The sequence below is a fragment of the Dipodomys spectabilis genome, unplaced genomic scaffold, assembly GCF_019054845.1.
Source record: "Dipodomys spectabilis isolate Male_0828 unplaced genomic scaffold, ASM1905484v1 ptg000147l, whole genome shotgun sequence".
NCBI lineage: Eukaryota > Metazoa > Chordata > Mammalia > Rodentia > Heteromyidae > Dipodomys > Dipodomys spectabilis.
In genome coordinates this window covers 6,462,073-6,477,637 of record NW_024870824.1, presented here as the reverse complement: position 1 = coordinate 6,477,637, position 15,565 = coordinate 6,462,073, and the positions used below count along the sequence as shown (strand labels likewise).

Sequence of the window (15,565 nt, the reverse complement as noted above, 5' to 3'; positions counted from 1 at the left end):
CTGTGAAACAGATAGGGGAAATTCAGCAGCAAGAAGCAGGGTCAAGGAGAAGATGAAATGGAAGACTTCATTTCAGCTCCTTAGTGTAGATCCCTAAGACAACGTAGAACCAGAGAATGTTTTGTGTCATTTCCCTTTATTGTAATTGTTTAGTATTATCACCCCTGAATTGAGTCCCTCCATTCCACAGAGGTACAGTCATTAGATCCAAGAGGAGTCATACTCAGAAAATCAGGTTATGGCTCAAGCCTAGAGATGGAAGGCGAAGATTCCCCCTCTATGACTATGGGGTAAGGGTAGAGGTTAGTGTTGGGTTCTGCTGTCATTTTGTTTAACCCAGTGCTATACATAGTTTGTAGTGTAAGGTGATTTTTTATTCATCTTTTATTTGAGTGTGGCTGGTCCTGGGTTTTGTTGGTGGTGGTGGTGGGTTTTTGGAGGTCTTCAAGCTTGAATTCAGGGCCTAGGTGCTATCCCTGAGCTTTTACGCTCAAGGCTACCACTCTACCACTTTGAACCACAGTGCCCCTTCCAGGTTTTTGGTAGTTAATTGGAGATAAGAGTCTCACAGATTTTCCTAACTGGGCTGGCTTTGAACCACCATCCTCAGATCTCAGCCTTATAGGTTCTTAGAGTTACAGATGTGAGCTACCAGTGCCCAGGTTCCTGGGGCTTTTTGTTTGTTTTTGTTCAAGGTTAGTGTTCTACCACTTGAGTCTCAGCTCCACTTCAGGCTTTTCTTTTTTCTTTTTGTGGGTTGTGGGGCTTGAATGCTGGCATGGGCACTGTCTCTCAACTCTTCAGCTCAAAGCTAGCACTCTACCACTTAAGCCACAGTGCCACTTCCGGTTTTCTGAGAGGTTTATTGGAGATAAGAGTCTCAGGGAATTTCCTGCTGGGGCTGGCTTTGAACCACGATCCTCAGTTCTCAGTCTCCTGAGTAGCTAGGATTAAAGGTGTGAGCCACCAGCACCCAGCAACTTCTGGCTTTTCTTTGGTGGTTAATTGGAGATGAAAGTCTCACAGACTTTCCTGCCTAGGCTGGCTTCAAACCATTATCCGCAGATCTCAGCCTCCTGAGTAGCTAGGATTGCAGGTGTAAGCTACCGGTGCCCAGCAGTTTATTCAACTTTTATTGAGTGCCTACTATAAATTATAGCAAGGAGGGGGCTGGGAAGGTGGCTCAGTGGTAAAGTGCTTGCTTTGCATGCATGAGGCCCTGGGTTCGATTCTTCAGTACCACATAAGCAAAAAAGAAAAAAGCCGGAAGTGGCACTGTGGCTCAAGTGGTAGAGCGCTAGCCTTGAGCTGAAGAGCTAAGGGATAGCGCCCAGGCCCAGAATTCAGGGCCCACGACCGGACCCAAAAAAAAAAAAATTATAGCAAGGACCTCTTGTGTTTTTACTTAAGCTTCCACACAGTTCTGTAGATTATTAATCTCTTTTTATGAGAGAGCACTGGCCTGGAGAGGATAATGGCTAACCTGTGAAAATATGAGAGATTGTTCTCATTTTTCAGGTGACTCTAGCCAGATTGGCAAAGCAGAATCTTGCCCCAGGATACCTGTGTCCTCCAAACCTTCCTGCCCCTGCATCTATCCTTCCCATATCCAGGATAACCTCCCTTCTGGTCTTTAAAATGCAAGATAACTAGGACCTCCCAACATACATTGAGGTCCCTGGAAGGCAAAAAGTCAGCCTTTCCCACTAGTAACAAGGCAGACATTGCCTGGGCTCTGAAGTTCCAGGCCTTACTGGGGAGGTAAGCCACTAGGATTAAGCTCTCCACAAGTCCCTGAATTGAAAGGACCACTAGGTGACTGTAGTTTACACTCTTCTTTCTATTCCTTCTTTGTTTTGGAAGAAAAGCTCCTGTTGGAAGGAAAGTCTACAGCACAATTGAGCTCCAAAGTACTTTCTCCATTCGGATCATCCATGTTGCATCAAGTTAGGACATGGGTAAAGAAAGGAGGCTTTGATGGCTGGTAGGGACAACTACCAAGTTCTCTCTCCAGCCTCAACCACTGCTACGTAATGGGCCACAGTGAAACTGATTTGACAGAGTAAAAGACCCTCCTGTAGATGCCCATGAATAGAATAGTCATGTTTTATGAATTTCATGGTAGCAATCAATTATCTGTGATAATATTAATTAGAGGCAATACTAACAACATTAAATGTCACATCGATTGCTTTTATAACATTAGTGGTCCTATTTATTACTAATAGACCATAATGCTCACATCTGGCTTTTTTTCTCAAGGGAATTACATGTTTTTTGTTTGGAGAATAGTTAGATCTATTTGGTACTATCCAGAATATTGTTAAACTCTTAATTTCCATGGTTGTATTTTAGATGGTTGTGTGCATGGTGCTTTTTCCTCTTGTCTGCATCCTTTGGAAGACTTCCTGACGGTATAAAGTCTTTAGATAAGCCTGTTCTTGCTGTCAGAACATGGCACGCAGCTTGAATACTGTTTCTTGCAGTGCTGCTGAAGATTGGAGAAGTGTGAAGGGAGTGGGGCGAAGAAATAGAACTTGAGGCTCACACAGGAACTAAGCTGAAGCTCTCATTCAAATGAAGGTGCTCTCCATAGCAAAGAGGGAGAGGGTGAAAATCCTCATCACAAAGAACCAGGCTGTTTAAGCAATCCATGTCCACAAATTAGCAGTCCTAGGATTTATCTACTCAAACTGGAAAAACTAAGTTTCCTTGATCGGTTCCAGGACACACAGCTTGGGAGGAGTGACATGGAAGAAAAGAACATGGCATGCTTCCTGTTGGAAACTGTTAGAAATGGCAGTGAACTCCCAAGCCCCAACTGAACATGGGACCAGCAGCCTGGCTGAGCTGTGTGCTGTTGCCATTTGCATCCTCACACTCCTCAGGAGTGGCAAGGAGGAGGCACTCTGGGATGCCAGCAGCCACACAGTCAAGTTCATTGTCTCTGCATGCGCTGCTCCTCACAGGAGCTTAGCACTTCATTTCTATTTATTTTGAACTCATTTAAGATGTAAGCTTAATGTCCTAATATATTTATTTTTGGAAAGGGCCAAGTTACTATACATCTTTATTTTTTTGAGCTTGCATTGTTGATATCTTGTGCGATGGCCACCATATAACCATAGGCACATATGTTAGGTAGTGATTTTATCATCTGCATCACAATACTAAAGACATGGATGTTCTGTGACCAGCTTCTGGGATGACACAGGTGAAATCAGATCCTGGTGGAGTAAGAATTCTGAAAATCTGGTCACTTGATTCATTGCATCTAGATTGAGTGTATTTTAATGGGAAAAAAAAAATTAAAAGATTTTTATATAAAAAGAATGGCTTTATATCTTGATTCTTTTACCAGAAGTGGAAGTGTGGCTCCAAGTGGTAGAGTGTTGGCCTTGAGCAAAAAAAAACAGGGATAGTACCCAGGCCCTGAATTCAAGCTGCAGGTCAGCACAATAATAATAATAATAATACATTTAAGCAGGGCACCAGTGGCTCATGCCTGTAATCATAGCTAAGATCTTAGGATCACGGTTCAAAGCCAGCCCACGAAGAAAAGTCCATGAGACTCTAATCTCCAATTAACCACCAGAAAACTGGAAGTAGCGCTGTGGCTCAAGTGGTAGAGCACTTGACTTGAGCTGAAGAGCTCAGGGACAGTGCCCAGGCCCAGAGTTCAAGTGCCACAACCAATAAACAACAACAACCAAAAACACATTTAGGGGGCTGGGAAGGTGGCTCAGTGGTAGAGCACTTGCCTTGCATGCCTGAGGCCCTGGGTTCAATTCCTCAGCACCACATAAGCAAAAAGAAAAAAGCCAGAAGTGGCGCTGTGGCTCAAGTGGTAGAGCACTAGCCTTGAACTGAAGAGCTGAGGGACAGCGCCCAGACCCAGAGTTCTGGCCCCACGACCAGGCCCCCCCCCCCCAAAAAAAAAGTAGGGTATTTTGTTGGGCAGAAAGAAATAGCCAAACCATCAACCAGGATGGCAAGCCTGTGTAAAAGGCAGCTTTTCCCAGAGAAGAATCATAGAGCTTCTTGTGATATCATGTCATGCTAAGCCTCATTGAGCCCTTGTTGGCTAGAAGCCCAGAATGCTTGCTGACATGTGTAGAAGTGTGTTATGGTCTGTCATGTCCATGCAAGTTTGAACTTGGAGTGTAAGAGTCTCATTCCTTATAACCTCCCAACCCCAGGGAACTGGCTGTGTTCTAAAGTGGTACCCCAAATACATCTACCACTCATTCCAGCTGGTGGAGATAAACATTGGCAAGTAACACCAAGCAACACCACAAGGAAGATTAGAGGGAGGGAAGAGAACATAGTTCATGGGGAACACTCGAGTCACTGCCCCAGTGGAATGTGCAGCTTAGTCCAAGGTGACCATAGGTGGGCACATTGGCAGACAAAGTTCAGAGAGAGCTCTGTGCTAGTGCAGCAGCAACACAGCAGCCTTTAGGCCCACACTGGCCAACACAGTAGCCAATAGCCAAATATGGCTATTAAGCCAGATATCAGTGGCTTACCCACCCCTGTCATCCTAGCTTGTAATCCCACCCTCTATTTGGGAGGCTAAGATCTGAAAGTTACCAACCTGGGCAGAAGAATCCTAGAGATGCTATTTCCAATTAACCAACAAAAAAGTTGAACTGGAGGTATGGCTCAAGTGGGAGAGTAATAGCTGTGGGCAAAACCAAGCAAGAACTCTGAGTTCAAGCCCCAGTAGTGGCACAAAATAACACTGCTGGGGTTGGGCACTGCTGGCTCCCATTTATGATTCTGTGTCTAGCTAAGATCTGAGGATCATGGTTTGAAGCCAGCTTGGGACAGGAAAGGCCATGACACTTTGACCTTCAATTAACCACCAAAAATGTTAGAATAGAGGTGTGGTTCAAGTGGTAGAGTGCTAGTCTTTATCAAAAATGCTCAGGAACAGTAACCAGGCCCTGCCTGAGTTCAAGCACCAGAATCAAAACACACTCTCTCTCTCTCACTTTCTCTCTCTCTCTCTCTCTCTCTCTCTCTCTCTCTCGCTCGCTCGCTCGCTCTCTCTGCCAGATGCCTGTAGCAATTCTAATTCTGGGCTGGGATCTGAGGATCTAGGTTGAAAGCCAGCTAGAGCAGGAAAGTCCATGAGACTCTTCCCTCTAACCACCAAGAAGCTTTGTTGGAGCTTTGGCTTAAGAAGTAGTGTACCAGCGTTGGATGAAAAAGCTGAGAGACAGCACCAAGGCCCTGAGCTCAAGCCCCAGTACTGGTACCCAGACACACACACTAAAACACACACACACACACACAAACAACACAAAAAATCCACTGAAGCCAGGTACTGGTGGCTCACACCTGTAATCCTAGCTACTAAGGAGGCTGAGATCTGAGGATTACAGTTCAGAGCCAGCCTGGGCAGGAAAGTCCATGAGACTCTTATTTCCAATTACCCACCAGAAACCCAGCAGAGCACTAGCCTTTAGCTCAGAGACAGTGCCCAGGCCCAGAATTCAAGCCCCATGACAGGCAAAACAACAAAAAACCACTGAACATATAAATGTACATGTTAAATTGTAATCTGTTTAAAGTTTAAAAAGAAAAAAAATACAGTGACAAATACCTAAAATCCCAGAACTCAGGAGAATGAGCAGGAGGCTCATAATTTCAGGCCAGCTCGGGCTATATAGTGAGTCTATGTCTCAATACACCAAAGGCTGAGGCTCAGAGGTAGAGTGCTTGAGGCCCCGGAACAGTGCCTTGATTCACTAACACTTTCCTTTCCCTCTTTTCCCAAAACAGATAAATTTACTCAGAAGGCACAGGACCAATATTAACCTCCAGCTTAGACTTGACTCAGTGACCTCCCCTGCCTCCAATTGTGACATTATTTCCCATTATTTATCCCACTGTCAGTTACTCTCAAACCACCTGTGCTAGCCTGTTCTAGTCAGGCCCGGATTGTAAGCAGGGGGTGAATCTCTAGCTTTGGCTGAAGGTTCCCCCTTGCAGATTTCTTCCTAATAAACCTGTGCTGGTGTTGAGCAGCTGCTTTGTCTACTCTTTCTCTGGACTTTTTCTTCCTCTCCCGGGTGGGCTCCCGTCTGCCCCCTTCTTTTTGCACCTAACAGAATTCTCCTTTTCTATCTTCGTCGGGTTAGGCTTAAGCTTCCTAAGTTTGAGGAGCCTGGAATCTCATACTACGAGAAAACTTTGGACATTAGGATAGAGGAAAGAAACATGTGAAGCTAAATATGTAGGTGTGCCCAAGTTACCAGGCCCTGGGCAGTGTCTGAGTATGGCCTGCTCACACTCCTAGACATTGAAGAGTGAGTAGGACCTTTCCAGTTCCTCAGGACTGTGTGAAAAACAGAAGAGTCAAGAGAGGGACAGATTTCCTAGACTCAAATTCTCCGAGATCGTTAGCGACCAAGCTCCCCCGCGGCTAGGCCTCGGCCGCTCCTTTTTGTTGTTGTTTTGTTTTGTGATGCAGGGGTCTAACCCGCTTACTACGCAAGCGCCTAATTGAGCCACGCCCTCCCTAACCCCCTCTCCCCCCCCCGCCCCCCGCGGGGCCCCCTTTAAGAGGCCGGCCCTGCTCCTGGTAACAGAGGAAGTCCCCGCCTCCGGTTGCCACGGTGCTTTGTGGCGTCGCGTTCTCATTGGTGGGCGACAGCGGCAGGGCCAGCAGCGGTAGCCATTTCCAACGAGCTGGCGGGGGCGAAAGATGACGACGCCCCTCGGGTGGTCGCCGGGGGGGTCCGGATCTGTGTGTCTCGCCTTCGATCAACTGCGAGACGTGATTGAGTCTCAGGAGGAGCTGATTCACCAGCTGAGGAATGTGGTACGCAGTTAGGAAAACTAAGGGGAAAGAGGCCGAGCTGAACCCCTCGCTGGTGGGGCGAAGCCCGACCCCGTCTCGGAGCAAGGGGTGTAGCTAGAATCCTTGGCCGAGAGGTGGAGCTCCGTTGGGCCCTGGCTGGGATAGGTGGAGCCAAGAGGAAGAGGGTGGTGTCTTCCTGAGTATTTTCTAGGTTATTTTATGTAACTCAAGCGACTTTTCTGTACTCTGCCTAGTAGCTGCGAGACCTAGTAGATATCCATTGAGCCTGTGTGTCCATTGTTAGTGGAAATGACTTCCCTGAGTTCCTGAGCCCTCACGTGCAGAGAAGCATTGTAGATACCCCTCGCTAGTGACAAATGCAGTGCCATGTTGAGCTCAGTAGGCACAGATTTAGCCCGAGTGACCATGTTGACTCAAGAACCTTCTGCCATGTCAGTTTGCATTTTCAAACTCCAGCAAAGCATTGGAGCCACAAGTCATCTCCAGAGCTGCTCTCTGGAGTACTCCGTGGTTTTATTTTTCTGTTTTGGCAACAATATTGGGATGTCTGTTCCATTTCAAAAGCAAAACTGGCTTCACATCTGTTTTTGACTCTAATTCTTAAACCTGGGAAGTTAGATTGGTAGGAAGAAAAGACACTGTTGACTACTCTAATACCCCGTTTTCAATCAAATACGTGCAGCTGTAGGCCCTGAATTAGCTCCAGTTACCGGAAGGTATCCAGATGTGTTTTTTTGGTAGTTGGCCTTGGCATGTATGTTCCCACCATCTGGAACCCTCCCCTAACCCCTTTTCTGGCACATACTATTTAGCAGATTTCAGGATTAACTTTACCATCTTTAAAAGCAATTTTAGTCGGACGCCTCAGGAAGCTGAGATCTGAGGATTGTGGTTCAAAGCCAGACAGGGAAGGAAAGTCCATGAGACACTGATCTCCAATAAACCACCAGCAAACCAGAAGTGGCACTGTGGCTTAAGTGGTAGAGCACTACCCTTGAGTTGAAGAGCTGAGGGACAGCACCCAGGCCCAGAGTTCAGCCCCACAGCCCTCAAAAAATAATTTTAACAAAGGGACAATGCCTCTGTACCTCTGATCATATAATTTTTATCAAAATGAACTCCAGCCAGGCGCATGTGGCTCACACCTGTAATCCTAGCTACTCAGGAAGCTGAGATCTGAGGATCACAGTTCAAAGCCAGCTCAGGCAGGAAAGTCCATGACACTCTTATCTCCAATAAGCCACCAGAAAACCTGTAGTGGTGCTGTGGCTCAAGTGGTAGAACGCTAGCCTTGAGCTGAACAGCTCAGGGACAACGCCCAGTTCCAAAGCATGCCTCATGACCAAAAAGAAAAGGAGGGGGGCGGGGAGGTTTATGGACCTTCCTGCCTGGGCTGGCTTTGAACCAAGATACTCAGATCTTAGCCTCCTTAATAGGATTATAGGCGTGAGCCACTGGCACCTGGCCAGACCTCCATATTTTTTTAAGCACTTTGTTGTTGTTGTTGTTGTTGGCTATGGGCTTGAACTCAGGGCCTGGACACTGTCCATGAACCAATTCATGCTCAAGGCTAGCACTTTACTACTAGAGCTACAGCACCACTTCTGGTTTCAAAAGCAATTTTGACCTATCCTCGGGCTGGGCCAAGCACTCCTTGGGCACCACAACCCACACTGTTCAGTCTGGCTGTGCACCGTCTCCTCCACTAGCCTAGTTTCTACTGCAATGAAAGAGAAACCTGGGCCTCAGTGAATCTGTCGAACTGAATTCTCCCTGTTAAATCTTAGATCCCCTGGGTTTACCTCATTATCCATTCTTTGCCCTGGTCCCTAGAGGGCACCCTTCTTACCCTGACCCAAGTCCTTGCTGATCCAAATTTTGTTGCAGATGGTACTCCAGGATGAAAATTTTGTCAGTAAAGAAGAGTTCCAGGAAGTGGAGAAGAAACTGGTGGTAAGTAATGCTTCTAATCTCTATTTCCTGATCCCTGTAGTTGGACAGACTCATTCAGTATTGGCCTTTGGGAACTTCCATTCCTGCTAGTAAGGAGAGCATCTTCATGTTCCCTGGTTTTTACATGCTCTTCTGAGAAAGAGGCTAGTGAAGGGAACCTAGGAGGCCCAAGGTGGCTTGAGGTAATGAGGTGACTGCTTACTGTTCCTTCAGGAAGAGAAAGCTGCCCATGCCAAGACCAAGGTCCTCCTGGCCAAAGAAGAGGAGAAGCTGCAATTTGCCCTCGGAGAGGTGGAGGTTCTGTCTAAGCAGCTGGAGAAAGAGAAGCTGGCCTTTGAAAAGGCGTAAGTTGGCCTCAGGAGTGAGCATGGAGGTCAGGGGTCTTAATCTGCCTGCAGGCCTACCCACTCTCTGATCCTATCCTTTCCACCCAGGCTCTCCACTGTCAAGAGCAAAGTCCTGCAGGAGTCCAGCAAAAAGGACCAGCTCATCACCAAATGCAATGGTAGGCGGGAAGCCCGCTCTGCCCCCCATGCTAACTTACACGGGCTTTTCCCTAATAGCCCAGGGCCTATGCCAAAAGCAGGGTTTCACCCCACCTTCTATCCCCGGCTGAGGATACAGGCAAGCCCAGGAGGGGCACACCTTCGAAAAGGCCTTCAGGGACCAGGCAGGCCACGAAAATGAGGAAAGCAGTCGTTGTACAATATTCTTCACGGCCATAAAGAAACGGGTTTGCTCCCATTTTTCTTGAAACATGCAACCTTCTTAGTCCAACTTTTATTTCCCACTTTTGATATGTATTAGAAGTAGTACATTTTACTCTTAACCCTGCTGCAAGAACAACAGGGCAAGCATTTTGTTGGAAAGCTGACATTAGTCTCAGCAACATGAAAGCCATCTCCCTATCAAGGTCTTACCCCTCCTCTGTGGGAATGAGGGCTCAGGATTGCTAAATTTAAAAAAAAAAAATCTAGCAGCCAAATTTAATGGAGACTTTTCTAACTCATTAGCATTAATTTAAACAGTTAAAATGTAGTATTATATGGCCCAAGTAAAATATGTTTGGGCCACCAGTTTTCAGCTCCGCTCAGTACACATGCCTTGGCCACTTGCTGACTCTGTTGGTGCTGTTAGTTGAGGGGTACTTTTTATAGTCAGCCCCTCAGTGTCCCCAGACCTAGGAAACCCTTTATTTAAGTAGTAGTAGATACAAAAATCCATTCATCACATCTGCTTCAATCACTGTAGCAGATTTCAAGTAGGCCAGAGACCAGTCCAAATCAAAAAGAGGGTTGAGACCTCTCCTAGTAGGGCTCCCTTTGGAGCCCTGGGCAGCCCTCATCTACCACTCCAGCCCTTGGGCTCCTGGTGAGCCGTCTCACTGGAAAATGCTGGCAGGCTCATGTCTTTGATCTAGCTAGATAGGCTGACAGATATCACCCTGGCTCCCACCAGGACTTCCTGAATCCCAACAAATAAGATTATCTCCACACTTCTGCCTGGACCCATTGGCTCATACCTGTAATCCTAGCTACTCAGAAGGCTGAGATCTAAGGATTGCTGTTTAAAGCAGGATGGGCAGGAAAATCTGTGAGATTCTTAGGTCCAATTAACTAGCAAAAAAGTGGGAAGTGGAGCTATGGCTCAAGTGGTAGAGTTCTAGACTTGAGTAAAAAAGCTCAGTGGCAATGAAGGCCCAAGCCCCCTGAGTTTAAGTCCCAGGACCCACACACACACACACACACACAACACTATAGATTCCTTTACTTCTCCATAGGTATCTCCTTTTCTTTCCCCAGTAAAACTAGGAAGGATAGGTAGATACTTTTCCTTTAGGGCATTCCTTTTTTTTTTTTTTTTTTTAATTTAATTTAATTTTATTTATGAACATACTGTACAGAGGAGTTACAGTTACATGGGCAGGATAATGCGTACATTTCTTACCAAGCATTGCAGCCTCCTCCTTTGTTTACCCTTCACATCCCTTCCCAGCCTCCCCCCTCCCCCACTAATCCCAATCCTTCTCCATAGGGCATTCCTTTCAACTAAGATTTCTTCCATGTGTGTGTATCATGGGATCAGGGTCTCTTACTGCCTCTCCCCTGCATGTCAATCATTCCAGTGGGCCACAAGCCCTTACTTGAGCCAGTCTGCTGGATTGTTGTTTTTTTTTGGGGGGGGGTCAGTATTGGTGCTTGAATTCAGGACATTGGTGCTGTCCCTTAATAGTTTTGTTTTATTTACCAGTCCTAGTGCTGGAACTTGGCCTACCCAACTGTCCCTTAGTTTTGAACTCTGGGCCTGGGCATTGTCCCTCAGCTCTTCAGCTCAAGGCTAGTGGTCTACCACTTGAGCCACTTCTGGTTTTCTGGTAGTTAACTGGAGATAAGAGGCTCATGGACTTTCCTTCCCAGTCTGGCTTTGAACTGTAATTCTCAGATCTCAGCCTTCTTAGTAGCTAGGATTACAGGCCTGAACCACCAGCACCTGGCTGTCCCTTAGGGTTTTTTGTTTTGTTTTGTTTTTTTGGGTCTGGTCGTGGGCCTGAACTCTGGGCCTGGGCACTGTCCCTCAGCTCTTCAGCTCAAGGCTAGCGCTCTACCACTTGAGCCACAGCGCCACTTCCGGCTTTTTCTGCTTATGTAGTGCAGAAGAATTGAACCCAGGACATCATGCATGCAAGGCAAGTGCTCTACCACTGAGCCACCTTCCCAGCCCCTATCCCTTAGTTTTTAATTCAAGGCTCGCACTGTACTACTTGAGCCACAGCTCCATTTCAGACTTTTTGGTGCTTTTTTTTTTTTTTTTTTTGGTCGGTCGTGGGGCTTGAACTCTGGGCTTGGGCGCTATCCTTGCGCTCTTCAGCGCAAGGCAAGCGCTCTACTGCTTGAGCCACAACACCACTTCCGGTTTTCTAGTGGTTTATTGGAGATGAGTCTCACGGACTTTCCTGCTCGGGCTGGCTTTGAAACCACCATCCTCAGATCTCAGCCTCCTGAGTAGCTAGGATTATAGGCGTGAGCCACCAGCACCTGGCTTGGTGCTTGATTTGAGATAAGAGGCTCACAGACTTTCCTGCCTGTGCTGGCTTCAAACCTCAATCCTTATGTAACAGCCTCCTGAGTAGGAAGGATTACAGTTGTTAGTCACCAGTGCTCAGCCAGTCTGCTGCTTTAAACTTTAAACTGTTTTAAACCTTGACTTATACCATACCACCTCCCTTTGTGGTTTCTGCTTGGTTTCTACACCTACATAGTTCTTTATTCTTCTCAGACTTTACCATTCTCTCATGGGTGCCTCAGCCTTTTAAGAGTCACAAAGATTTCTAATGTTTTTCCTAAAGGAATTCCCAAGCAGGGCTGGGAAGGTGGCTCAGTAGTAGAGTGCTTGCCTTGCATGCATGAGGCCCTGGGTTTGATTCCTCAGCACCACATAAGCAGAAAAAGCCAGAAGTGGTGCTGTAGCTCAAGTGGTAGAGTGCTAGTCTTGAGCTGAAGAGCTGAGGGACAGTGCCCAGGCCCAGAGTTCAGGCCCCACGACCAACCAAAAATAAATAAATAAAATAAAAAATCCCAAGCAATCTGGATTAGCTGGACGACCTTGGGAGGGAGAGTCAGTACTCCCAATGAGCTCATGTTTTCATTCTGTCTCCATCTGTATCTCTCCTCCTCTCCCCTCCCCCAAATACTGGGGCTTGAACTCAAGACTTCCCACTTGCTCATCTGGCCCACTACCATATAAGTCATACCTCCAGCCTGGCTTTTTGGTAGTTAATTGGAGATAGGGAGTCTTAAAGACTTTTCTCTCAGGGCTGAGTTAAACCTGAGCAGCTAGAATTACAGGTGTGAGCCACTAGCACAAAGTTCTTTTCTTTTTTTCCATGTTGTACCTTGATTTGTACCAGATCTTCCCTTCTGGAATCCTCAGTGCTTTCTCAGCATTCCTACACAGTCAGAACTATTATGTTGTAATTTTTGTTCAACCTTTATGTATGTATTTAGCAGTGTTGGGGATTTCTAGTGCTAGGCAAGTTACTCCACCCCTGAACTATGTCCCCAGGCCTACCTAAGATTTAAAGGCAGTAGGATTTTCTTCCTTTGTGAAGGAAGAAAATTGTTCCACAAGGAACAATTATATAAATGAAGAAACATCTCTAGATACCTATACCTTTCTTGAATTTTGACCAAGACACCAAAGTTATGCCTGCATCCCATGTGTACTTAATTTGGCATGGGCTTGCCACCACTATCACATTGGGTCTTCCCTCCAACCCCCACCTCTCCCTAAACATTAGGGCTGTCTGTAGGTGGGAAATAGGTCTGAACATAGAAACTTTGGTTTTTATTTTTGTGTCCGTTCTGGGGCTTGACCTTAAGGCCTCACATTTAGCTTTTTCATGTAAGGCCTGTGCTCTACTACTTGAGTCATACCTACAGTTCCAGATTTTTTGCTGGTGAATTACAGTGTATCTGATTTGTCTGCCTGGGTTGGCTTTGAAACTCGATCCTCAGATCTCAGCCTCCTGAGCAGCTAGGATTATAAGGATGCGCCACTGGCACATGGCTTCAATGTGCACTTCATTGAAATGAAGTTTTATCCAATTGTCTGATCAGTTTTTGAGTCTTTTTTTTCTTTTTGGGTGGTGGTGCAGGGATCAAGCCCAATCCTTACACATTCCACTACTGAGCCATACCCCCAGCTCTCTGAGAGCAACTGAAGTCAGAGAACTTCTCCTCAAGTAGAAGCTCAAGTACAAAGATGGGCATTGAACTGACCCTCCATAGATCTAGTTGGTCTGAGCATAACTAGGAGATATTTCTAAGTCATAAGCCCCCAGGGGACAGTTCATTCCACAAATACATTTATATATCTTTTTTTTTGGGGGGGGGGGTCCGCTCGTGGGCCTGGGCGCTGTCCCTCAACTCTTCAGCTCAAGGCTAGCGCTCTACCACTTGAGCCACAGTGCCACTTCTGGCTTTTTTTTTTTCTGCTTATGTGGTGCTGAGGAATCGAACCCAGGGCCTCATGCATGCAAGGCAAGCGCTCTACCACTGAGCCACCTTCCCAGCCCCACAAATACATTTAATGTATACCTATTGTGTGCCAAGTACTGGTTTTAGCCTCAGGGAAAAGCAGCAAATATGATAAAGACAAATGAGTAAAAATATATGGTATTTTGGATATAGGTGTGAGGGGAAGAAAGTACTGGGAGGAATTGGAATTTTGAGACTTAAGTCTTGTTAAAGCAGAGAGTGACATCTGTAAAGACAGCAGTTCATGACAGGAGTAGTTTGGTCCCTCCTGCCTTTGGATAGACCACAAATACCTCTCTTCAAGAACCTTCACTTACTCTCACATTCTAGGCAAATACTCTAGAACTAGTAGAATGGTAAAGAATGGTGGATGAAGTCCAGAATAGCGTGATAAAGTCACTGGCACAATCATCAAGACATTGTCATCCCTCTCAAGACACTCCATAAATTCACAATAAAATATTAGCATGTTCATGGAAAAACCCAGGGTGGGGGGGGAGAACCTCCTTCCAGGAAGCCCTATGAGGGAAGCCTTAGCCCAGGAAGGGGCCCATGGATGGGAACCACCCCTCCTCCTGCCTCTCTCCCCCACAGAGATTGAGTCTCACATTATAAAGCAAGAAGATATACTTAATGGCAAAGAGAATGAAATTAAAGAGTTACAGCAAGTTATCAACCAACAGAAACAGATCTTCAGGTGAGGGGCTGGGCTAGGCTGGGGGTTGTTGATGGAAGTGGGGAGCCTGACCTCTGGCCCCTACCCTGGGCTTTCCAGCCCACGACACCGGCTCCATTGCAGGAATCACATGTCTGACTTCCGGATCCAGAAGCAGCAGGAGAAATACATGGCCCAGGTGCTGGACCAGAAGCATAAGAAAGCGTCAGGAAAGCGTCATGCCCGCAGCCACCGTCACAGGGAAAAATAAAATGCTGGTTGTCTTCGTGCTCTCTGGCTCTAATACCCAACTTCTCTGCCTTTTCTGTCTGGTCTGAGGAGTCCAGCCCTGTCTTTCCCACCCCTTTGAGTCCAGGGAAAGGGCAGTGAGCCGATGTCACTTCTGCCTGCCTTCCTTCTAGGCCTTGGTGACCTAAGCATCAAAACACCAAGGACTAGGTAGCCAGGCATTAAACAGTAACCTGTCAGGCCACTTCCTGAGCTCAGACGGGAATGCTGCTCTGGTCTCTAGACTCTGCTACTTCCCTCCTTCCCTTGGGTAGTGGTAGAGTCCACTGGAGTGATGGAAGTTGTAACCTAGGGAAGGGGCTGGGTCTTTGTGGTCTAGTAGGCACCCCCCCCCCTTGAGCATGCTAATCCTTTTCTATGTAAACAGTCATGGTTACTCCAGTAACATCCCACACCACTCCCTGTAAATTTAGCTCTCAAGTTGGTTACAGGACAGTGGCTCTGTGTGTGTGTGTGTGTGTGTGTGTGTGTGTGTGACAGAGGCAGAGACAAATTCCCACAAGAACAAGTCTGAATCTAGGAAATCAGTTTTTTCAAGAATGTCATACCTATGTGTAATGTTGGCTCCAACCAGAAGTTCATCAGTCTTCACAAGTGGATGGGGGGAGAGGGGAGGATGATAATGCTGTATCCATTTGAGAGTGGAAGAAGTGTCTTGAAAAGGGGGCCACAATTAGCTCAAGCTGCTGTGATGGACAGGCCAGAGTCTTTCAAAAGTCATCCATGTGCCCTCAGTGATCATGGGGACATCAGGCAGGGGACCCAGGAGGCTGAGTCAGA

The 15,565-nt window shown here is 46.7% G+C and overlaps 1 protein-coding gene across 3 annotated transcripts; it reads left to right on the top strand.

Annotated features, from left to right (window-relative positions):
• Window positions 1–6,642: 6,642 nt before the first annotated feature.
• Window positions 6,643–14,782, top strand: Spata24 (spermatogenesis associated 24). Of its 3 annotated transcripts, none has more exons than XM_042692054.1 (6): window positions 6,643–6,832; window positions 8,720–8,785; window positions 8,999–9,129; window positions 9,220–9,290; window positions 14,416–14,518; window positions 14,597–14,782. In XM_042692054.1, the coding sequence occupies exons 1-6, from the start codon at window positions 6,716–6,718 to the stop codon at window positions 14,745–14,747; spliced, it is 639 nt and encodes a 212-aa protein (XP_042547988.1). In that variant the 5' UTR covers window positions 6,643–6,715; the 3' UTR covers window positions 14,748–14,782. The 3 variants fall into 3 exon arrangements, with proteins under 3 accessions (XP_042547988.1, XP_042547989.1, XP_042547990.1); XM_042692055.1 differs by having other exon boundaries at window positions 6,646–6,832; window positions 14,621–14,782; XM_042692056.1 differs by lacking the exon at window positions 6,643–6,832 and adding an exon at window positions 7,075–7,164.
• The last annotated feature ends 783 nt before the right edge of the window (window positions 14,783–15,565 follow it).